Here is a 25,226-nt window from a genome sequence, read left to right as displayed (position 1 = left end):
CTCTGCTTCTTATGCTGCAGCAGCAAGCGCTTGTTTAAATAGCGCTACCGACTGTTTCTTTTTTCCTTTGCATGTTTTGTACTGTCATTGCAGAAGCTCTGAGGAGGGTGTTTCGCAGTTCTGTATGTATGTCGCAATTTCGATTTTGCAAACCACTTGCACTCTGTGCTTCCTTTCAGGTAACAGGACGATAACCATCTTAGATACGAACACCTCTCTGTCCTGTGAGAGCGAGGAATGCAAGGCTTATGGTAAGCAAATTTATCTTGCCATTGACAGTACACTCATGCACGTGCACATGTTTTAGAGCACTTGCGGCATACCAGCTGCGCCACAGGCATGCTGGAAGCAATATTTCCCACAATCGTGTCCTCGGGTATCGCCCTGTTCTAACCCCCACCTCAATTCCTTCAGCACATCGCTAAATCGATACGGCCTGCAGTAAGAATTAAGGTGGCAAATGTGGTAGTACATCTGCCGGCCGATAGTCTCAAACTTCCCGCCAAAAGGGCGAGCTGCACTTTCATACACATTTCCGAAAGCATGTCTGCAATCTCGAACACTGCATTACCGGACTGACCCCTTCAAACTTCTTGAATGCGCCTTTTAAGCGCACTTGCAGATGAATAGGTCAACTCGATCCATATTGATGTTTCCACAGATACACAGCCTACTGTGTTGTCGCCTTGGCATGTATGACCCGCTATAATTAGCCCTTCTCGTTCGCAGCGCTGTCGATGCGCTCGTCCAAGCTGGACTTCCAGGAGGCGTGCGAAGACTTCTACGAGCACGTCTGCGGTGGCTGGACACGCATGGCCAAGGTGGCCCCGGACGAGGTCTTCAAGAGCATCGCGAGGGACATGCGCCGGGCCGTCGAGGACCAGGTCTCCGGTGAGGGCTGGCGACAATGTATTGTACACGCAGGCGCCCTTTTGCAAGGAAGTTTCCGTTTCATATGCCTGTAGTCAAGCTTAGCTTCGACAGAGGTGACGAAACATTTGTAGGGCTGTTCACCGGCTTAGGACAGTAATCAGCGGAAGCTGTTTCAGTTTTAATTTAGCCAGTTAAGTTAATCCCCCTCTTCCAGGCTCCCCACTTCCCAACAAACACAAAACCTCCTCAGAAACTCCAAAAAAGGATGGAATGTCCCAGTCCCAGTACAACGTTTATCAAACGTTTCCAGACCATAGAGCTAGGCACGACATAGAAACACAAGCAAAAAGGCAGTGCTCCCACTAAAGGTCTAGAAACGTTTTTTCTGTAGTGTTAAGCAGCAACAAAAGCGAGTTAATGCGTTTTCGTCCCAGAAATGTAACTGGGCATAACGTTTTGGGACCAATGATTTTCAACAATAAAAATGACTGCTCGCGCTCTCTTTTCTCTCTCCTTCGCGCCACAAGCTGCGGGGAAAGAAGGTTTTGCTCTTGCACTCGTCGTTTTCAGAGATGAAACAGCAGTTTCATTAGAACAGCCGAAGGAAGCGGTTAACCCCGCATCTCTCTCGGTGCATGCGTTTCTCGCACGTGGGCCGTCGGCTCCGTGCTGCAGGCAGGCGGCGGCGGTCTGCATTTTCATCGCGCCGCCGGCAGCGGCGGTCAACATCTTTCCCGTCTTCTAGCGTTTTCCCAGCTTGCGCCCAACTTCAAAATTGTGTGGTGGTCCCTCCAGGCGTCTCCGACTATCGGCACTCCTCGCTGCGCCGCTGTCTAGCAGAAGTGCGGTAATGGCCTCCCGTCGCTCGCCCGGCTTCCTCGCTGGACGGACGCCATTTTGCGCACGCTTATTCGCGCTGCCCCAGACGGTCGAGCACAAGCCCCAGCGCGCGGCTGTTCTTGCTCTCGTCACTGCGCCAACTCGGCTGTCGTGGACTTCGTAGCTACGGATTCACGGAAGTTTTCCCGCGCACCTCGGCGTGCCCACACCATTCCTTTTGGAACTGATGCCGCGGCTGCGCATCGCAAGTCCTTTGCGCAGCTCCACGGCCCTACTGATGCCGCTGTTCGAGGCGGCGTTCGTGGCAGCGGAGTTCGTGGTAATAGGTGACTCCTCGCACGCACCCTGCATTCTTCAGCGCCTCCGACGACTGCAGCACGTTGGTGGTGGCAGCGTGGCCGTCTACTACGGTCTGAGGCGGGAAGGCCCTTCCGAGACCCACCACTCTCTTTCTGCGAGTGCCCATGGATTAGCCTGCTCTACCAACTTCGCCACCGCGCAGCCATCCTGCCGCAGCGGTATAGTTTGTGCAGTGTTCGCGTGGTTATATTGACTCTCTCCCACTGGATTAATCGTGCCTTGATCTCGACTCCCACGCTGGACTGTGCCGCATGCGCGGTCTGCCGCACCATGGATGCAGCGCGCCACCGCACGTACCTGAGCACGTTCACCTTCCCGCCTGGCTCCAAGCAGTCTTATCCCCACACTAAGTCACAAGAAAATAAAACTCCCAGGATCGTTACGAGGGTGTAACGCGTAGTTTGAGCGCTCGCTGTGCTGTGAGAAGGCGCAGGACAGAAGCCTGCGTTTAATTTATGGTTTCAGCTGTTGCAGCCTTGTATTTCATCCCTGGGTTTCCGTAGGCAACGTCGTCAAGGTATGTTGGTTTATTTTAATTATTAATTTAATTTATTTATTTAAGCATACTGCAGGCCCTTTTCGCATTTTTTTTTTATTTTCGCCTAGTAGAACTAATATTTTTTTTTTCTGTTTTGATAACACGTCGCTGAAGCTTGCTCCGAGTCTCTAAGCGTGAGGGGGGTTTCAACTTGAAGAAAATCCGTGACCTGAAACTGTGTGTCTGCAGCGTACGCCCATCTCGTCTTTTCTTTTGTCACCGAAGTTGCTCTTTACATACGTTTGCTTTTGCATGTGCATATCTGCTTTTGAAGCCCTTAGAATGCTCGTTTAAGGTGCATCAACTTTCAGCCTGTATTCTGTTTTACTTGCTTCATATTGCAGATTTCTCAGGGCTGGAGAAAAAAGTGGCCATCATATGCATGGCGCCGTAGTGTTATGTACACTGTGTATTAAATGGTGCATACGTTTGCGTCTGCTGTTTGTATTCATTCAGATTGCGCCGTTGAACGTAAGTTTTTCGGCACGGACTTTCAATTCGGTCTGTATTGTTTTTCTTTGACTGAAACATGAATGCATTTTGATTGTGGTGGTGTATGGTGCGGTCGCCGGCATGGACGACTGGATGCAATTCGTGCTAAGAGCACACCTAGTAAACTGAAATTACTTCTGTATGGCGCTGCTATTTGCTCTTATATGAGCCAAATCGGGTGACTTTTTGAGTTCATATATTTCCTTTGTGTGCAAAATGCTAGGACATTTCACGTAAACGGATAAGTGCAGAACGGCCGAGCCAGCACGCATTCAGACGAGTGGAAAGGTGGATTACGCCACCTGTAACGTAAGTATGCACCTGAAATTTGGCACATATGTGCGCTTGGATGCCTGCAGGCTGCACGAAAAATGTATAATTTTATTGAACCAGAGCCGAGAAATCGAGCATTAACCTTTTGGGGCTTTCCATGGGACGCACAACTTTTTGGACATTGCTAGTTGTGGGGACGTTTTTTAGATGTGTTCGGGAAAAATGAGCACCTCCTGGGGAGATTCCAAATGTCCCGATGGGTCATTTTTGGGAGATTTTGAGGAGGTTTTGTGTTTGTTGGGTTCCTATCTCTTCCCTCTTCCTCCTCTTCCCCAAGCAGAGAGAGAAGGGTATCCGTCTGTCCCCTCTATTACTTTTACCACGTGGCCCAGCCTACACACTGTCACCTATTTCTAGATGCCACATTTCTACAATTACTTCGCGTTTCGCAACTGTGTCTCCTTGCTCAATGTCCCGTAAGTAGCAAGAAGGAAGCTCCAAAACACTGTAGTGAAGCGTGAAGGATCCTGTGCCAGACTGCTGCAGACAGGCTCGAGAATGTGGGGTTCTCATCGGAGCAGTTTTTAGCTTTTCTGCGCGTCGTAGTACTCGTGCCGGCACCAATTCTGAAAGGCATGCAAGTCTGTCGTTTTGCAGGTTGACCACAACTCCGGGCACATAGCAAGGCGCGACAATAGGCTTGACTCAAAACGAACGAATTTATAGAGCGAAACATAAATTGTTTGCGTACAATACCCGCTTACAAGTTCTGCACTGGGCGAGTTGAGGGCAGCTGTGTGTAGCATGCAGCACCTGTGATCATACACATGACGCGCGGGTTTTTGTTTCTCACTCGTCGAATCTTTGCAGAAATACTGAACAACACCGTGATATCGTATCGAGATCAGACGGCAGCCCAGAAAGCAGCTGCGCTCTACCAAGGTTGCATCAACATAGGTACGTAACCCCCCCCCCCCCCCCCCCCCCCCAGAAAAAAAGAAAAACTTGTTCGAGCTGGTGAAAAACCATCCCCAGCTGGGTTCCACGTTAATTTAAGGTATACCGTAAACAGACGTGCTAGCCAAGGCACAGTTTTAACGGGCGCCAAACTGAGATATTGCAGCATGTATGCTCGCAATCTCGAATTAGTGGCCGCCTAGCTTTACCTCCATGCATACAAGTCTGTATGTATGAGTAATTGTGCCGTGTTTTTATCGGAAGAGCCCAAGCAACCACAGATATCCGTCGGACGTACGAGCTAGATCCGAACGTCCTTTGCCGAGATCGGACGTCCATCGGACGTACGAACACAATCCGATTTCGGATGTCCGTATTCGTACATACGCCGGACGTACGGACAGTGTCCACTTTTGTACATCCGCATGAGAGACGAGGTGTACGTCCGAAGGATGTAAGGCCGAGTATTTTCCCAGGCCATGAGTATGGACGTTTTTTATTTCACAGAAAATTCGCGTCTTTCGTGTATGTATACTGTTTTATTTGCATCAGTTGGAGGGCTTGACGCGAAGATGTTTGTAAATTGGTGCGATTCCACTCCTTCCTGCAGTGCAAGAGCCGCCAACGAGCTTTTATCGAAGAGAAGCAGGTGTTGCAGAATTTTGCAAGAACTCAATAACTAGTTTTATATTTATAAAACTTCTCCAAATTAGTGGAGTTGTGCGACATGTCCACCGTTTTGCTAGCAAAACTTGCCATTGAAACCACTCGTAAGTATCATCAAAACTCCCGTGCATTCTGCTATCACCATCATCATAGATGTCAGTTCGCGGTCAGTCCAATCTAATCCATCAGTACGGCTCCGTAGCGCTGTTTTGGTTTGTCGCGTAGTGTTGTCGCGCAGAGCTTTATAGCTCTGTTATTATAATGTGTGGCTTTGTTCGGTCTGTGGACGAAAGTAGTATGTAACTAAGCAATCCGAAAGATACGGGAAGCTCCTGAAGCTCTTCTGGAACACCGGAATCCCGTACTGCGTCGACCTTGGTTTAAAGAAGGCTTAGTGCACATGGGATTGCCTACGAAGGTATGTATCCAGTACACTTCTTGGAACTTGCTTCTAGGACAATGCAGCATGCATGCTCATATAAAATTCGTTCACAGGACAGTGGGAGCAGTAAGCGCGAGGAGATGGCTTCCACAAGTGTGTGCTGTTCTCACACTTTCGGGAGCCCTCGACTCGCGCGGCTAATTCCCACTCCTCTTCAAAGTTGCGGGACGGAGTATTTTCGCATCTTGTTAATATTTAAGGCATCGCTAGGTTCTCTGTGCCTATATAAAGAGTGACAACGCGCGAAAGGCAGACCATAGGAAGCACGTGTAGTTCGCAGTGGTTCGCAACGGAAGCTTTGCGGCTTTCTGTGCAGTCGCGTACAGTGCTGCGCAGGTTAGTGCGCTAAGGCCCATAAGAATAAATAAAGAACATATACATTGTCAAATATGGTGTGGAAAGTGAGAGCAGTTATTGCCTTATACTTATTGAGAGAGAGAGAGAGGGAAAGGCAGGGATGCCTTTCCCTAAGTGCATTGTCTGTTATACTTGCAGCATTAAACACTTCTATTAATTGGTTCCAATGTTTTTACTTGGGCTGCTGCATTGTGCCATTTGTTTTACATGACTGATGTTTGCCGCGTTCTTTTTATTTCAGAAATACTGTGGGTGGGAAGATTACGGATGTGTGTCCCAAGCTTGCCACATTTGAAGAGTCACATTTACGAAATTTTCCGAATATAACCCATTGCTCTGCTGATGTATCATCAACCACAATAAAATATGCCTGCTATGCATCAAACTGTTTTTTGTTTTATTGCATCGCGCGGAGTGAAAAAAGCACGCATGCACCATATATGCGAATATTCGAGAAAGATCCGCCAATGGACGTACTCAACTGGACGTCCGTCGGCCGGCGAACCGTATACCTTTGGCCACCTTTCGGACGGCCGACGGACGTCTACCGGCTGTTTGCGGATGTTCAGCGGACGTACAGAACATCCGAAACAGACCTCTGTCGGCCGTCCGAAGGATATCGGTGGTTGCTTGGGAGATCAGTGCACTAATTTCTATATTCAGCCCAGCTCTGCGACCACCTCACCAGTCTGGGCCCTCAGTGACGTCATTGGTATAGTGCACAAGAGTTGTATTCACACCGTTGTTTGTACTATGGGCCCTTAGTACCGTCATTGGTTTAGTGCATACGTGCCCTCAGTGACGTCATTGGGTTAGTGTGCAAGAGCAACATTAGCACCTGCGTATGTAGTACTTCCGCGCGTTGTCTTTCGTACACATCTTCATGCGCCATGCATGCGGTGCGCAGACCTTCGCAACAGCAAGGGCACCAAGCCGCTGGAGGATCTGCTGGCGCACTACGAGCTGCCCCATTGGCCCGTGGTGAACCGCACGCAGCCCTTCCGGTACTTGTCCATGCTGGGCAACGCCGTGCGGGACCTGCGCCTCGACGCGCTCATCTCGGTCAGCGCCCAGCTAGACTACCACAACAGCGAGCGATACATCCTCTACGTGAGTACAGGCGGCCCTCTAGAGCGTCGGTCGGTGCTCACGCGTTTCGCGCCTCATATACAGCAAATAATGACCTAGAAAGACTGCTGACCACCGTGGTGCACGTTATAGTTAAGAGTTAACACACGGCGCTGTGCAGTAGAACTACACATCTAGTGACCCGTACTATGATGTCCCTCAAGAGAGAAGTATATAACAGCTGCAACTTACCAGTACTCACCTACGCGGCAGAAACGTGGAGGCTAACGACAAGGGTTCAGCTTAAGTTAAGGCAATGCAGCGAGCTATGGAAAGGAAAATGGTAGGTGTAACGTTAATAGACCGCAAGCGGGCAGAGTGGGTGAGGGATCAAACGCGGATTGATGACATCCTAGTCGAAATCAAGAGGAAGAAGTGTGCTTGGGCAGGGCATGTAATGCGAAGGCAAGATAACCGCTGGTCTTCAAGGGCAACGGAGTGGATTCCAATAGAAGGCAAGCGTAGCAGAGGGCGCCAGAAAGTTAGGTGGGTGGATGAGATTAAGAAGATTGCGGGGATACGGTGGCTGCAGCTGGCAAAGGACAGGGTTACTTGGAGAGAGACATGGGAGATGCCTACTCTGCTGCGGGCGTATTCAGGCTTATGATGGCAATGACTATCAAAGACAGAGTTGCGAGGCGTGAGTTCTTGGAAAAACGTTTCGTGTATAGCTCCACCTCGCTACCCAGTCACCTCATATTGTAGCCAGAAGAAGCAGCACTTGGGCGTTTAGTACCTTTATACAATATCAGCGACTGGGTAGCAAGGTTGAGCTACAATAAACGTGTTTCCACGAACTCGCGTCTTGCAAACTTTTGTCCCCGACAGTACACGATGCCATGTGATATACACATGCCACACAGTACCGTACCGTGCCATACCATAAGATACCTGACAATACCATGCCGTATCGTATAAGATACCATACCATATCATACCGTGTCACACCATGTACTTTATCTTTCGCGGTGTCTCGGTCGTTAAGGGCGCTCGGTTCAATCCCGGCCGCAGCGGCCGCGTTTTGATGAAGCCGAAATGCAAGCTTCCGATGTACTGTGTGATGTCAGTGCACGTTAACCCCAGGAGGTCGAAATTTGTCCGGAGCCCTTCCCTACAGGCCTCTCCCATAGCACAGGTGTCGCTTAGGGACGTTACACCCCTGTTCCGTACACCACGCATCCCATATATACTTCACAATGCTCTACCGTGCCGTACCCTGCAATGTCATATCGCATAATACCGCATTAAACCATACTCTACCACATCATACCATGCATACCGTACCGTATTATGCAACATCATACCTACAGCACCACGTCATACCATACCATAGCTGTAAGGGCTTCGACGGAAGGCGATAAGGAAACGAAACCTAGCTCTGAAGCGAACGTGCATACGACTGGGCGCGCATCCAGAAGAGAGGTGTGTGTGTCCTCCGCCGCAGATCGGGCAGCCTTCGTTCGGCGTGGAGACGGCCGTGCTCCGGGGCCGCTACCGCACGCCCTTCTTCCGCATACTGCACCGGTACAAGCTGTACATCTACCGCTGCGCCCTGCTGCTGGGCGCCAACGTGGCCGCCGCCGACATCGTCAACGACATCGTCTCCTTCGAGGCCAAGCTGGCCGCCGTGAGTGTGGATAGCCTTCATACTAGCAAGCAAATTATTTGGGTATAAGTTTAAGAAATCCACTTAGTAGCTCTCCGTTACGACTTGCCTTATAGCCTGCAGTCTTTTGAAAGCGTAAGAACCTATTAATCGTTAAGTACTAATCGCTGGTTTGTTTTACGGCGGTATTTTCCCAGTTATACTGATGCAGAAAACAAGTGAGTGTGGATTGCTTAGAGAACGTCGCGCCTGGGAGGACCGTGCCTTCCAATCACAATAATACGTTCCTATTGTTATTAAGCGGAATGTTATTTTTTTATGCACATGTGAACCCAGCAAGGTCGATCGCACTCGGCGAAAACTCGGCAACTCGGATACAAGCAACGGAGTGCGCCTGTTGCCCTAGCGGATTCGCCGCCTGCGACTAGCACTGACTTTTTAACTGTCTCTTCTCAGATCTCGGAGCCGCCGACCGTTGTCCGCAACCCGCAGAGCGTCTACAACCTGATGTCGCTCAAGATGCTCGAAAGCGCCATGCCGGAGGTGAGAGGGCGTGACACGCACTCGCTCCTTTGTTCGAACTCAGCATTTCCTCCCGCACGAGGTATAGACAGCTCCGGCATTAAAGGGAACAGCCAGTTTGCACATAAGACCGAATTCTATTGTTACTTATGCGATGAAGTTGAAACATTATTGTGGGTGCTTGTCAGGCCAACGGAAAACTACTCTGGATAAAAAAAAGGTTGGCTTTTCACTCATATCTGAGATAATCATTGGTTGAATGCGGATAATACGTTCCCACTAAACTGTAGCTATCTGTAGATAAAAATTATGAATGTTTCCCAAATTCTGGCCCGCTTCTAGCAAAGGCAACAGCATCCCAGCTGCAGCTAGGGATGACCCTATATTTTTTTGCTGCTGTAGCTCCGCATGCGGACTTAGGGTACGATCGAGTTGGATTAATTCCTTGAATAAGCTATGGCGGCTGTTTTGTCCCAATGTTTCAACTGTAGAATAGGGTTCGTTTTAAAAAAAAAACGGTGAATATAGGCAGCGGGAACAGGCCAGTCCGACCACAGCCAGCCCGAACGCTGACACGCGCAGAGAGATGGCCGATCTCGTCCTTTGCACGACGGATAAGATCCATGTTAGCCTCGGCAAACATAAGCTCTTCCTTCGAAGCATTCCCTCAGAGTTGAGGTTTCAATATTAGTCTCGTTGCTCTAGCATATCCTGTTTTCTGTGTTTCACTTTGACCGACTCAGCCTCTAGCCACTTGCTGTGAAATATGGATATCTGAATGACTGACCGCGCAGTAGGATCTGTGAACGCAACGAAGTCAACATTACTTATACCAAACAGCACTGCGACAAAAATGGCACCGAAAAAAAGACGGAAGTCTGAACACCGTTATACTTACGTGCAGCTGAAAGTTAAACTGTGAGCTGAGTGCACCGCAGTCGTGTGCCTGCTTTTTTCTGTGGTGTCCCGGCTTTTCGGTCTACAACTCAACACCATTTTTATCTAGCCCAATTTTTGGTCGTGCCGAAATGCTGTGAACGTATTGCAAACTGCGACGATCCTTCGGGACCAGCCATGGTGCTTGGCACTTTCGTTCTTCAAGCGTTGTACGGTACGAATGCGTTGTGCTCAACTGTTGCCTAGTGGAATTTTATAAACTGTCCTCTAGTGTAACACAAGTAGTGTTCATGACGAAAACTACCCTGTACCCTCTTACGGCCACCGCAGATCCGCTGGGTGTACTTCCTGAACATAGTACTCAAGGACGTGGGCGTCTCCCTGGACCTGGACGACCACGTTGTCGTGATGCACCCCCTCTACCTGAAGCGCCTCTCGCGGCTCCTCAAGGAGGTCCAAAGGTGAGCTGACGATTCATAGTCATTCAGACTATCTTCTCTCTCCTTGGCGAAGGAACGACAGCGGGAGCTCTGTCATCTTCTGTCTCTCTCCTGACAACGTCTCAAGCTCCTTATGGCTCTGGCACCCGTTGTCCTTTGGAAGCAGGCAGTAGCTGGCGTTAGGGCTAGGCCATCAGGTGGTACTTCTACTAGGTACCCCGAAGAATGTCCCACATACAGAATTGTGTAGAAAGGCAAGCTCGTTTCACAGTGGCCGCAACCTCCTCCTCTTCCCCCTATCTCCCTCTCCCTCGCAGCTCGACGGTGGCCAACTACATCGGCTGGCGCATCGTGCAGACGATGGGCATCCACACCATGGACCGGTTCCGGCGGTCGCGCTTCCGCTTCGACCGCTACCGCTACCTGGTGCAGGACATCGTCGAACTGCCGCGCGAGTGCGTGCGCCTCACCAGCCAGATGCTGTTCTTCGCCGTGGGGCGGCTCTACTTTGACCGGCACATCAGCAAGCCGGCCGAGCGCTACCGCAAGGTGCGGTCTTATTTGAAGCACGCACGGGCCTTTGGAACTGCACCTCATCCGCATGAACTTTTGAGCGCGTTCCGCGATATCCTGCGTGTCTGCTTTGCACTTGCCAAAAGCAATTCTGGCTTTTCTCGAGGACTCAGGGCTGATCTTTATTCAGTGAACATTCTTGAGCAACGGAGTGATAGAGAAGGGGGTAAGCGAGCAAGCGTATGTCATTTTTCATCATTTTCATTTTGGAGCAGCAAGTCAGGAGAACAACCAGGTTAACAGCACCTTCTTTGCGTCACATAGTTTTCCTCAGGTGCATCCTACTAGCGATCTGAACAAGGAAAGATGGGGTCGGAGATGTCAGCGCTGGCGAGGGTACCACGCTTTAAGTCGCTACTACACTACAGTTCTGCTAGCCTCTTGTACTACAGTTCGCTCTCCAGGGAGCAGGTACACGGTACATAAATCTTAGTAACGGCACAGCATGTGAAAAATGGTTTGGGTGAGCCGTCACATTGCATACGTTCCAACGCCTCCGTGACTTCATTTTCCACCGGCGCCCTTAGGTGTACGACCTGGCTGAAGAGGTGCGGGACGCATTCGCCGTCCTCATCGACATGAACACCTGGATGGACGTCGAGACCAAGGACAGGGCCCGGCAGAAGGTGGGTCGGTGTGCACGAGGCGACAGCACCGAGGAACCTTAGAGGGCACAGACTTAGAGATAGACTAAAATTATTAGAGCATGTCACTTTTCGATATTGTCACCACTAGCAGTAACGCACTATAGCTGCGGCATGCCATTGCAGAAGCATGACGGTGACTGTTTTGCCTCTCCTCTACTGACGTCATAACATTTCTGATTCATTCCCAACATTAAAGAACATCGGAAGGGTACACACACTGCATCCAACAAAAACACCATCAGTTCTGCGCGCCGTTATTGGTCTTAGCAGTAGCCTGCATTCTTTCGCGACTGCGTCCAAAGACTAATTCACCGGTGGCGGAAGAGCATAGCCGCATTCCAGTACTAAGGAAAAAAGGACCACAGTGTTGCCTGGAACGCAACTGCTTAATTTTATACATTCCGTACTCCCCGAACGTTTATGCAAACAGATTTATGAACTACCGCAACAATTCCCTCCAGTTTTTCAAAACCGACTTTTAGTGGCGGCAGCATCCACACCCGCGTTTTCGTTGCTTTTCTTGCTGCAGCTCCACCACCTGCAGCTTAACATCGGCTACCCTCCGTGGATCAGGAGTGACCGCGACTTGGACGAGTACTACAAGGACGTGAGTATAACGCATGCAGTTTGGGAGCCAACGCCCAATTTTATCCTTTTTGTGTGTGTGGTCAACAAGTTTAAGCATGACCATTACGGGTTTCGGTATAACCATGGAAAGCACTGTCTACCTGCCAGCTTTCCGGCTGGGGCAGTCACTTCAAATACTATTTTTGTCCTGCTTCAACTTTCACCGCTTTAGCTGTTGCGTCGATAATCATGCGCAACGGTGAAATGGTGTAAGAGCCCTGGTGAGATACTGATACAACCGAACCGATACTTGATGTTTGCTTTGGTTGCTCCATATTGAGTTCGACTTGATAATTTTATGCCAGAAAGTGGACCGCAATATTCGCGCGGGTACCAGGCGCTCATCCAGAGGTTTTGTTCGCAAAATTTTATAAAAGTTGTCACGTGTGCCTCCGCATTCGAAATTCCTCCGTTCGCGGCATCATGCACCTAATGAAACTGGCCACACGTCGCGTCTCAACGATGTTTGCCCTTTCCGCTACTATTCCTTACCCTTTTTTTGCTACGCGAAATGTGCACACATTACGGTGGCTCCCGCGGACGCTAACAGCTGCCTACTGTCGATTCCCGAAGCAAGAATTCATTCATGGCTTATTCCATTTGTGCAGAGAATGAAACAAATATTTTCATTGGCAGCTTGGTCTAGAAATTTAAATGGCCTGCATGCGGTGTTAATTCTGGCCCATTGCCTCACAGCTGACCGACCTCCGCAAGGAAGAGTTCTTCGTGAGCTTCCTCAAGGTGCTCCTCATCCACAGCCGCATCGGGTTCTCTAAGCTGCGCAACGTGCGCAGGGCCCCGGACTTCGGGTGCGTTTATACGTGTGCCTATACGCGCCCCCTCTGTACAGATATGCCTTAACCTACACTCTCTCTTTTTGCTCAAACATTATATGGAGAGACCCCTGGCATGCTCCTTTTGATTCGCTGATAACTGGATGCTGTCGCGTGTGCCGATGCGAGCATGATGACTTGCATGATGCGCATGCGCCGCTGTCACTTAGTCGGCCCGGTTCACGACTGCCTGTTACCCTGTATCTTCATTTTACTACATATATAATGGCGGTTCGGATAACCTGTGTGAGTTAGAGATGCTGCGCTAGAGATGCTAGAGTGGAGTGAAAGAACGATAGTGAAAGGACGATGCGAAACGGGAAGCTGCTGCATACAGGTGGGCCGTACATTTCTTGAAGGAGCACCCTAAAATTTTGAACTTGTCGGATGATCAATAGACCTGGAATAATCACTCGACGTTTTCCAATGCAAGGATACTATGGAGAGAGCGCAGTATACGCTTGTGTGACGGGCCAACTTTAGATGGAGTGCCCTGTTGATTTTTCAGTTGTCCCGCCCCGATTAGCGACACCGAACAGACGCGCTATGATGCTTCTTCGTTTGTCTAAGTCGGCGACCTGTTTTTCAGCTGGTATCCTGGCAGCATCGACGGCTCGACCTTCTACAGCCATCTTGGCAACTATATTCGTAAGCGTCTCGGTTGCTTCTCTGCACCTTCTTCATATATACAATATATACAAAGTGAATACGAAATCTTGGACGAGAGTAAGTGGAATCTCGTCGTCATTTCGAACACACTAAATCGAACTTATTCCTGTTTTTCGGACTGATTCAGTGGCCCCGTCAACATAATTGCTTTTAGAAGCCTCACTTAAATGTCTTTATCGAGTACCAAGATTTTGACTTTATGTCTCGTTTACCACTCTGTAAACTCACTTCATCACTCTAAATAGCTCAGAATACTGCATCTTTTCAAGAGGAGATCGTTTAATTTCGTATGCACACTTCATACGAATCAAAACTCGCTTCTTTCGGTGAGTCACAGAGAGACTCCGTTAGAGTATACAAAGAATAACCGCAGGCATTTACAGCAGTGAAATTGTAGAGCTTAGCTACCTCCCGTTGTCATAGGCCCAGCATGGTCCGACTTCTAACAGCTCAAACATTTAATCATATTACTCCATGTGCAATATATGCATTTTGCGCCATGCCCATCTAGCAGTGTCATGCTCCGTTGCGGCCAAACTGGTAATTTACCGTAAGCAAAGCGTTAGACAGTGTAGTAGTCGCAATGTGTGCAGGCGGAAATAGCTTTATATTGAATGTCTGTAATTGCTTGCCTGTGAGACTTCAAAGGACAGACCATTGGCCGTAGACCACCGAAGACCAGGCGTCACGGGACATCCCACTTTTGCGCTAGGCCCCCCGATGTTAGTGAACGTAGCGTGGCGAACAAACTTGTGCACGCCTAATCCGCTTACCATCACCTGCGAAGGCGAAGGTCCGAAGAGGACGCGATAATCGGATTAAACATGCACGCGGCTTTTCTACCCACGCGGGCCAGGCGCGGAGCTTCCGGAGCGAAAGTTGGACGTCACGTGACTCCTAGTCCGAAAATTTCTGCTTCGTTTGAAAATAGACTACATTCAAAAATAAAATTAGATTCGTTTGAAAATAAAGACTTTGAAAATAAAGAATAGGGATTGAAACTTCCCTGGACGTCCCATAGACATCCTAAACGTCCACAGGACGTCCGGGGGAATTTCAGTGCCCATTGAGATCATGTTAACCGTGCGGTTCGGCACGAACGCACGCTTTCATCGGGCGCATCACACCACAGATCTCAGTTGTTCAGGAAGAACCCAAAGTATAGCACGAATGTATCACAGTTGGGCACAGTGAAAACATATTTACTGACCTTTTTATCATGACACAAAAGCATTTCCCTTGTCTTCCGCTTGCTGAAGAGCAGGCCGTGTATATTTTAAAATATTCAGAAGGTATACTAGTATAGACTGTATACTGCATAAAATTTGAACTGAATTTTTTCGCCCCTCCCGCCCTCAGTTTTGCCGGTGGACTACATCCAATATCCATTCTTTCTGCTCGAGATGCCTCCGTAAGTAACCCATTCTGCAACACACTCAGCCAAGGATCGATTCAAACAGCGCAGCTTTCTATTTTCTTCAGCCAGTTTATTCTCAACGCCAATGGTGTAGGACAACCGACAAAACGCCTCAAGATGGGCTCGACGGGGTCCGCGGCCCCGTGTATACAGCAATATAGAGCAAGCTTACATAAATAATAGCAGTACATGACCACTAACTTGATTCAAGAAAAATGGGAGATCAGCATTTGTTGCCATATTTCTTCGCGAGCGCAGAGTTTACCATTGTTCAAATTGGCGAATGTGAAGTGCATACATTTTTTGCGATAAATTCTCGATATTGAAAAAAATGGTGTTATTTTTTTAATGCCTTCCTCATAGCGGTCGATGAACATTGTTCTGTGAAGAAGTCGAGAGTGTGACGGAACGCCGTATGGCTGGGGGGGTACATTTCAAAAAACAGAGACGCCGACCAGTAAAATGAAATTTGAAATTTACGTTTCGGCGCTCAGATCGGGGGCCTTGTTCACTTGATTGTGAACAAGGCCCCCGTTCTGGGCGCCGAAGCGTCAATTACAAATTTCATTCGACTGGTCGGCGTCTGTTTTTTGAAATTGTTCTGTGAATTTCAGGGACGCACGTCATATTCAATTTTCTAAAAAGATATAACGTCTTTGTGGCTGTCAAGTGGAACATTCATAATTTACGAACTGCCTTTTTTAAATGTGTCTTTCAAAGCTCGTTTTTGTCCTTTTCTTAGTAAATTGTCTTTCAAAGCTCGTTTTTGTCCCTATCTTAGTACACAACTGTTACTTGGTGGAGTTGAAGTTTTTAGGGAATGTTCCGCTAGGAAAAAAAAAAGTAAGTTTAAAAATATGTTCTAGCGCTAGTGATATAAGATCTAGTACATGCCTAACCGGTGGAATAACTAACCATCTAAGTCAGTAATGTTGCTATTTTTGAAGGAAAATAATACACTTTTCGTCTGCTGTACTATAGGAGCTAAAATTAACAGCCGACCGAGTATTTTAGTTAAAATAACATGAGGAATCAAGAACATGTGTATTGCAAGCAACAAATAAAGAACTAGCCATAAATGAATTTCCTGTGTGCCTGATATAGCCATTTCATCTTGAGTGATCTCGTTCAGTTAAATGTGGTCGTAGATCTTCCGGTTTAGACCGTTATTGTGTCGTCTGCATATCAAATCAGATCATTCAACTACATTGTTATGCGTATACTGATTTTTTTTATTACACGTTATTTCGCTGGGTCATTACAGTAACGCCGCTTCGCTTTTAGTGACAATAAAGCGCTTATACCAATTGCATTTTAAACGTGCTAATTCTTTCAATCGTATATTTTTCATGCATGCTTTCTTACCTTTCTTTTAAATAGAAATAATTCATGATAGCCACTGGCAGTTCGAAATTTTTTTGTAAAAGGAATTGTACGCAGCTTCAAGACTTGTGATGCATAAGGCATCACGCTAGTCTACAGAACACACTTCTTGTCTAAAATTTTATCTTCTTTCCAGACCCATCAATTTTGGCGCCCTTGGTTCTATCATTGGCCAAGAAATCACTCATGGTTTCGGCGAACACGGTGTGTACATGCATGTCCATATTTCCTGTATGCGTCGTTTGAGTATCAATATTCAATGCGCGCCATGCCTTCTGAGGATATCACTATGAAGAGTAGCACCCGCTTCTTTTATTCGCCACTTCATATCTTCTCTAATCTCAGCCATTACAGAGTACACGTCCAAGCGCGAGCAGAATCCTACAAAGCACGTTTCGGCGCTCTATTATCAAGCGTCGCGTAAAGTAATGGTTTGTTGCGCTTCAACGGACCACAAATTATATTTAGTAAGGTTAAGAAAAGCGCACGGGCGATCGGTATTCCATCATTCATCAAAATCATTTTAAGGTCCATTTAAGCACACCCACTCAAGCAAAGCTTACTGGCCTCATCGTAAAGAAACCTACATTTCGCTGAGAATTGGAAAGAACAGGAGAGTGTGTGAGGGCCTCGTTAAAGATACACGAGCGACGAGACGAATGTCTTTCACACCTTGGAAAGTACAGGAAAATATCGCTCTCTTTCTTTTTGTTGCTGCTGTTGTCGGCGAGGAAATGTAGAATAAACGAGAGAATGCCACCAGTGAGAGTTGAACCCACGACATCCGAATGCATGTCGGGTGCGATAATCTGTATCTCCTTCTGCTTTGTAACTTTGAGCTCCCTTAAAACTTAACCTTGAGAGGGATTACGAGCGCAACATCGATGTGTGATACGTTCACTTATGCCTCAAGTGCCACATGCAGCGTTGTCAAAGCTTGTGAAAGGAGGCTGCTGTGCGAAAATTCTCATGCAACCAATAACGTCAAAACGGCCAGAACCGAAGCCTTCGCTATGTTGTGGGCACACAAAACTGTTACAGGTTCAGGACCCATTAGAAAGCATAGGATACAGCAAGCAGTATTTGGAACCGAAGTTGGAATTTGGGCTGTACAGCGCATGAGAGGCCCGGTTCGACAGCCTAGACAGTGATGTCACATTTAGGGAAATTTGCTTTTTCCAGAAAACTTGAGGAATCAAATTTGCCGAGAAGGAAATTTTTACGGAGTTTCGGGAAACCTTAACGACCGAAACTGTTCCAATTTCGGCGGAGTTTTCAGCCTTCTGCATGGAAAAAGGGCATTAAATAGGAAATTGCCTGTCTAATTGAGGGAATTTTCGGTTATGGCATGTAACATCACTAAGCTTATAGACTTGCCCTCTACATGTCTTCCTGATGTTTCATCGGGGAAATAAATGTGCCGAGTCATATCGGGCCACAAAGAAGACTATAACATCAGGCCTGTTGGTTTACTTAATCGTTTCAACATCGCCACTCGTGGACATTGCGCGAATGACTTTCTATTTATGTACTTTCTCTCGTAAAACATTGATATGCAGGTCTCTCCATGAGTCTTCGCTTGTAACACTGCTTATGCCTTCAAGATAACTAAATCCGGCGTAGAACACCAGACACAGTATGCATGTAAAGTCAGTAAATTCAGCAGTTAGGGCGTAACCAATGATTGAGATCAGACGGATCACTTAGGCGTGGACACCCTGCATGCTGCGCAGGCGCCATGTACGATGACAGGGGCAAGCTGGTCGAGTGGTGGTCGCGTCAGACCCACCGCAAGTTCATCACGGGCTCACGCTGCCTGCTCGAGCAATACGACCAGTTCACCAACCCCGTCACCGGCCGAAAGGTGAGTGGCCACGCTGTGCGCAAATCGGAGGCCTGTGTGCCTTGCGCCGACGTCATAGTGGCCGCCATGTTGGTGGATTAAAACCGTGGTAAAAGGCTCCACCCTTATTTAATCTGCTTACCGCCGCTTCCTGTGGAGCTGTGTAATCTACGCATGTACAGCCGGCCAAATCTTTAGCTGGCGTGCGCGACGGCCGCTTTTTCTGTGCTCCTGCGCTTAACTTGTGGAAAGCTCAATATTAAGCACGGGCTTAGTGAGCTTGTGCTTAAATTTGATATTTTCGGAAGTTCGCTCCGTCATAAGCTACAGGAGCACGGAAAACGCGACCGTCACGCACGCCAGCTAAAGATGTGACCGGCTCTACATCCACCATCATGGCGCTCTTGGTGCCACGTGCAAGCATTTTGTATTCAAGACAGTAAGGCACCGTCGTGACACGCGGCGCCAGCGGCAGAAAGACAGCAGAATACCGTGACATAGATCCATGCCATCTTTTCTTCAATTCATTCAGTCCGATTTCAGTCCCTTGGTGATGTCATTTCTCATATACCGGACTGCGCTGCAGCCTCGGACACTGTACTGCATACTTAATTGGTACACTGCTTCCCTAAAAATTTTTTCCCTCCGTTTTGGTTTGCACCGGACACAAAGCAGTGTTGGTCTGCGAGGAGACAGCTCACTATCGGCCAGCGTGTGTGCTCAAGAAATCAAATGGGGAAACGATCTTTTGTGCGTTTGCTTACCGAATAATGTGAAGGAGCATTGAAAGAAGGCTAGAAATCTGTTCCGCGGCTGAGGGATTTGCGGTGCGCAACAGTTGGCGGCTTGTAGCAGCCCTTTAATCAGAGGGCATGGCTTTGTTGTTGTGAACGCGAAGATAAAAAAATTGTGTACAAACTGAATGGTGGCTGTCGTTAAACCGAGTCCTTGCCATTTCATCGATGGCTGGTCGTTTGTGAGTAGTGCACAGACACGCTATAGACCGTCTGCCTTTTTGTTAGCTTCGTCGACAGCAGCGCTCTTGCTGCTTTGCGCCAGACTCATATATTTTTTTTCGCTCACGTGAGGTCAAAATGTCTGCCTGTTACCCGACACCCATTCTCCAGCGCATATGAAACAGCATGCAATTCGAATTTTACGTCGTAGCTCCTTCGCCTTGCAGGTGCGTCATGTTCATCAAGAACAACGCACATGGAGGAAGGAAAGAACTCTCCTTCCTCCATGACAATGCATGACGAGCGCGTAGCCAAAAGCGAAACTTTAGAGAATATGGCTGGACCGACTGGACAGGATGCGGCAGTGGCGCGCGCTTTGCGTCACAGCCGATAGTGGCGAGGTTGGGTGACTCTACCCATAAAATAACATTTTAAATATGTATACTCTATTCCTAACTCTTTTACACATGAACTTTCTTTCCAAACATAGTTACTCGGCGGTAACAAATGGCGCGTGGTGAAGCCCCATTTTTCGCCGTATATACTGGAAAAAATAAACACGCCTTATACACCGGAAAATTCGCGCTTCCTTTTTCCAAGCGTTATTTCTTCAAACATCGTATAAAGCCGTCCCGATGTATTAATATGGAGCATTTGCCAAAAGAGCAGGGTTTCTCTTAACTGCATTCAAGAATAACTTTTCTGCCGTACTGTGAATTTGTGCGGTTGAATCAGAAAATCTGATGCCGATCGCGAGTCCTAGATGAGTTCGTAAACAAATCCTCATCACGGTGATCTGAATGGAAAATATATTTTCTACGCCGAGTTTCTGCCTGCACTGATGATAGAAGATTTAAAGGTTCTTGCGCAAGCTTATTGTGGCAGCATGGCAAACCAAGGTTTGAGCAGAAGTACGACAGGCAGAAAAAGAATTTTTGAATAGTGATATTCTGCCTCATGCAACATTTTCGACGTTTCTTCCAGCTTAATATCAACGGCACCCTCGAAAGCAACATTGCAGACAACGCGGGACTGAGGCAGGCTTTCAAGGTAAGCCCGGTTCCATGGAAAAAAATATGAAACAAAATTCATCAGTTCTTAGCGTCTGCACGAAATTTTCTTGCAAAGGGAGGAGGAACCGGAACTGTAAACATATCGTATGATAGAGCAAGCGGCCAAAAATAATGCGCTCTTTTAAGGGCACTCATGCCTGTGTCCTTATTCGCAGTTTTAATCGCTGAGCTTACTCCACTGCCAGCTCAAGCACCCTAGCTTTTTTCTAGCATACTTGAACATGTTTGTAATAACAAATCAGACATGCTCTCTTGTTGTATAAATTTCGCGTCTAGTTGAAGCGGAAGTTCAATGTCAGCTTTGAGTCTATGCATTTTAACGTCCATCTCCAGCACGAGAATATGTTAGCATGCGTACTCCCGTGTCATAAGTGCGATTCGACAAAACTAATACAGCTCATAAACCATAATACACATTAATAAGCGTTATATTATTGACGTATTTCAAGCCGTACATTGCCGGCTGCTTCCACGCATACAGCCACCGTACCAGCATCTACGTATATTGTCATTTTCTGCCTGAAAATTGCTGACCAACTAAAATGTGTCAACCTGTTTTCCGACCTGTGTAGATGAACTCATTTCTTTTCGCCAACACTGGTGCGCGCATTCTCGTGCGCAGGCCTACCGCGTGTACATGATCAAGTACGAAGAGCTGTACGGCATGTACGCCATCCCTGGGACGGAGCCCTACACCATGGACCAGGTCTTCTTTATCGCATACGCGCTGGTGAGTGAGTAAAGCTCCACGGCAGAGTGCTTGTGCCACGTCTCTTCAATAACGGACAGGCAAAGAGCTCGTATCCTTTACTGCAAAAGCAGTGCTACTGCATCTCTCCCCCTCACCCCCGGAAAATCTGGCGTCTGTTGAAGAGAAGCTTCCAGCCCAAGCCCCAAGCGAGCAGAATGCATATACTCCAGAAGCTTTACGATAAGCACCGGTCACCTCTCCACCAACCCTCCTCTCTAGCAATAGGGACCTACAGGCTGGGAGTGTACTCAGCAAAGAATCGGCACTCTTTAAGTCTTCCGTGTAGCACTCCGCTTCGTCATGCACATCGTTGACGCCATTCTCGTTCCCTTTCAGTCGAGGTGCGAAGTTTCCCGCAAGAGGTCTATGTACTCGTACCTCAACCCTCGGGAAACGATACCCAGCCGCTTCCGGTGAGCACCTTCCTTCCTTCACAAAATACCCTAACAGTCCACATTAATGCCTGCTTTTCTTTGTGCCATACATCTTTTACACTGAATCTTTTACGCCGGCACAATGCTTTAGAAAAAATTTGCTGGGGTTTAGCTTTGGTTAAACCTGGTAGGTTGCGTAAGCATCCATAGCGTTCCATTCGGGATCATCACCTGTTGTAGACGATTCGGTTTTGATAGAGGCGCGGTGCGCCCGTCTAGCAGCGTCTTGAGCGCGCCACTTAGCAAGGCGCTGTTCGCGTTCTTCATCTGTCTCCGAAGCCCGTTGTCGTTTCCTGGCTTCGTCAAGCCGACGTAGCCTCCCTTTGTTTGTCAGGCGGCATAATGACGGAGCCGGCAAGCGAGCGAACGCATTTTATACCCCCCCCTCCCCCCCCCGTTCTCCAGCCTCCTCTCCACACTCCGCAGCTGGCCAGAGCGCGGCGAGGGCAGCGCCTCCACTCGGCAGCGGCGCGGCTACAGCTGTAGTGCGCCGCACCTCGCGCCGCCCTTCAAGGTCAAACGTGCCTCGCGGCCGCCCCGACACGAAGGGCTGAAACATGTAGTAATATTGCTTACGCAATAGTATCTCACGCTGCATAGACACTTTTTAGCACACGCAACAGGCTGAGTACGGAGACACAGAATCTCAGCCCGCCACGGCGGCCATGCTCCAACAGGTGAAATGCCAAAAATTAAGCAAGGTACTTCAGACTAATGTGCTTTGAATGAGACCGTTTTTATTTTGTTTTATTATTTACTTCTAAAATGTTTTCTCTGCCTTTCTAATGACACACCTACTCGTTAGCATGCAGTCGTAAGGCAACACATGTACTGGATATTCACCTTTGTTCGCCAAGAAGCAACGCGGTTTTGTATGGTTTGCATGCTCGCAATCTGAAAGTCCTGGGTTAAATTCCCCGCACCTTCGGAAGAAACTTCATTTTCCTTCGATACCACAGTGACGTCATCTGTTATTTTTGCGGCCATTGCTCTATGGTTAACGCCGATTCCGGTACGCGGGTTCGATTTCGGCTGCGGCGGTCAAATTTTGATGAAGGTGAAATTCTAGAGGCCCGTGTACTATGATGTTAGTGCATGTTAAAGAACACCAGGTGGTCGAAATTTCCGGAGCCCTTCACTACGGCGTCACTCATAGCCAGAGTCGCTTGGGACGTTAAACCCCCATAAACCCCGGGTTTCATTGCCGATGAGCCATACAACCATTTCGCATTACAAGTGCTGTACTAGTGCTGCATGATAGCAGTGCACACACGTCAGGGAACCCCATGTGGTCTTAATCCGGAGCACTTCACTATACGGCGCCTCATTCATCATCCCTTCCTTCTCGGCGCCATTGAGATGTCCACCGAGAGGGAGATAATTATGATGTCTTCAATTTCCACTTTCAAAAATTTCCACTGCTAAAGTGGCGAATGCCCCTTAACTGTTCTCTTCTGCACGCCTGCGGCTTCTTTCGCAGAACCATCATCCCGCTGATGAACTTCGAGCGGTTCTCGGAGGCGTTCGGCTGCCGCGTCGGCACCATCATGAACCCCGAGCAGAAATGCATCGTCTGGTGACTCCAGCCACCGCATGGACGGCTGCGCGCGCTACTCTGCCGGCCGCAGCGCGCACTGACCGACCGCCGTGGAGCTCGTATAGGCTGGGCCACCGTGGGCTGGGCTGCTTGCTCCTCGAGGCTTTTGAGCGCCCGCGAGCTTCAAATACAAAGCTTCGCCTTATATACTCAGCCTTGCAATATTTTCGACAGATCGTAAGGTGTCGATGCAGCCGCGTACCACACCGGGTGCACCGCTAAGAGAGCTGTATGGCGCGAGGGGAGCTAGGTTACGATCGGTGTGTTGCGACGTTGTGCTATACATTTTGACCCTTAGTGTAAACGCATTGCAAACTAAAAATGTCGCAGGTGGCGATGAAAACGCGTTTGCCCTTAAACTTGGCGCAATTTACAGCTAATACATTGGTGTACGTATAGTTAGTTATACATGCGTTTTTACACGTTCATACAGTTAGTATTTCTTTCTAATATATTCGCCTGAGGCACAATCGAAACATTAAGCCATGTCATAATACTTTCGTTGTATCTGTTCCTTTAGTGCTCCTTTTTCTTCAAGAAATGTATTTCTGCTGCTTCATACAGGAATAAAGATGTTTTATTTCTCCGTAGTACTTAATTCCCAGAAATCCTAGAAGACAAACGTAATTTTTTTTTCAACAGGAAGTTTATGAGTGCAACTTTTTTTGTATATCATAAAGTTGCAGCATAAAAATCAATACGTCGGCAGATCGCTCCTGCGCTTGCAGTTTTGTTATATTTATCATCAAAAAAGCACCTCATTGGCTTTCTATGGTAATTATAGCTACACTCTGGACAGACGGTGCCTTGGAGAAGTTGATTAGGATTGCGCTATACTGAGTCTCTTGAAACCGAATCTTGAATGCAAGTTGTTCGCTACCTTCGCTCTCTCTCAGCTTGCAGCAGGAATATCCTATGTCTGCAATGCTTCTTTGGTTCTGTTTAATGTGAATAACAAATGCCGTTCAACTATTTCTTGACGGCCACTCGCATAATACCAGCCGCGCCTCCTAAAGGATAGAAGGTGCACGGGACGAGGCGCTCTGTACTGCAGTGGTACCTGTTGCTACAGACGTTATTTGATCGACTCCCTCAGTCACGCAATGGCACTGCCACACACAGTGGGCCTCGTTTAGTGCTGCAAAGTAGTCCTTTTGCTCCATGCATGACCAGGGTCGTCTGCAGCCGCCATCCTTCAAGAAGAAAATCCTGCATTTGCAAGACTGCGTGATGGGCCCTTCGTATGCGACTGGAGCCTTTGGCGACATAGACGCTAATTGAAAATCAATTGACGGCCTAGTCGACGCTACCTCATCTAAGCGCAGCAGTGAATGAGATAAATCACTATTCGAGCTCTTCAGAGCTGCATGAAACACTTCTTCGCTGGTCATGAGAAACACCATCACCTCATGAGCGATATCGCCCCGTAAGAATTCTGCACATTCCCCATCAGCTCAATATTTGAAGCCTTATTCCTATGGTGTGGGCATCCTCATGTGAAACCAGGACTCTAAGCAAGACTGGACAGCGCCTGTTAGAGTTTTTAGTGTAGAGTGCCTTTTACAGCGTTTTTTCCAATACGACTCGTAGAACATTACTGTCAGTTGTTGCTTCATCTTCCGTAGTGCTCTTCCTGCGGCAGCTATGAGTCGTGCAAGGTGGTTGTCAAGTATGCTTGCTAGGCCTAAATAGAACTTTCCTGTTGGGAGCCAGTGGCTAAACCTTCTATGTATTAACAGATAGTCATTGCAAACTGTGGAGATTTCAACTGTGTCCATACACAACCAGGAATTTTCCAATTGAAAAGTCATGAAAGCCAATGCTTTTTGTTGACATGGACTGCATAAACTCTCAGCTAGGACAGTTACGAGTGCGGTTTGGTCTGGTTTATGGGGTTTAACGTCCCATAAACCAAACCAAACCAAACCGCACTCGTAACCGTCCTAGCTGAGAGTTTATGCAGTTTATACAGAGTTCATACAGCTGAGAGTTTATACAGCATAACATTAATGTTCGAGTGTAAGTTATGGTG

At 48.0% G+C, this 25,226-nt stretch overlaps 1 protein-coding gene and 1 long non-coding RNA gene across 2 annotated transcripts; both read left to right on the top strand.

Annotated features, from left to right (window-relative positions):
• Positions 1-733: 733 nt before the first annotated feature.
• On the top strand, positions 734-23,341 carry LOC149363701 (neprilysin-1-like). The gene is made up of 18 exons (XM_089569963.1): positions 734-891; positions 4,247-4,333; positions 6,706-6,908; positions 8,371-8,553; positions 8,989-9,075; positions 10,282-10,412; positions 10,709-10,940; positions 11,492-11,590; positions 12,141-12,218; positions 12,935-13,047; positions 13,661-13,719; positions 15,100-15,151; positions 16,677-16,744; positions 18,274-18,404; positions 20,324-20,389; positions 21,035-21,142; positions 21,500-21,576; positions 23,078-23,341. Exons 1-18 carry the CDS (start codon positions 738-740, stop codon positions 23,175-23,177), a joined length of 2,028 nt encoding a protein of 675 aa, XP_089426089.1. The 5' UTR covers positions 734-737; the 3' UTR covers positions 23,178-23,341.
• Positions 4,606-6,183, top strand: LOC149363702 (uncharacterized). The gene is made up of 2 exons (XR_016288581.1): positions 4,606-5,417; positions 6,040-6,183. It is a non-coding gene; the product is annotated as an uncharacterized LOC149363702 (long non-coding RNA).
• Positions 23,342-25,226: the final 1,885 nt, after the last annotated feature.

The sequence above is a fragment of the Amblyomma mixtum genome, chromosome 2 (assembly GCF_055824585.1).
Source record: "Amblyomma mixtum isolate Tamu chromosome 2, ASM5582458v1, whole genome shotgun sequence".
Classification (NCBI taxonomy): Eukaryota; Metazoa; Arthropoda; class Arachnida; order Ixodida; family Ixodidae; genus Amblyomma; species Amblyomma mixtum.
The sequence above is the reverse complement of the archived record's forward strand: the minus strand, read 5'-3'. Positions and strand labels throughout refer to the sequence as shown.

Bases quoted from the DNA above. Each gene is read 5' to 3' on its own strand.
- LOC149363701 (XM_089569963.1), top strand. From the start codon at position 738: ATGCGCTCGTCCAAGCTGGACTTCCAGGAGGCGTGCGAAGACTTCTAC. The intron at 10,941-11,491 runs GTGCGGTCTTAT...CGGCGCCCTTAG, and splicing joins CGGCCGAGCGCTACCGCAAG to GTGTACGACCTGGCTGAAGA. The intron at 20,390-21,034 runs GTAAGCCCGGTT...TCTCGTGCGCAG, and splicing joins GACTGAGGCAGGCTTTCAAG to GCCTACCGCGTGTACATGAT.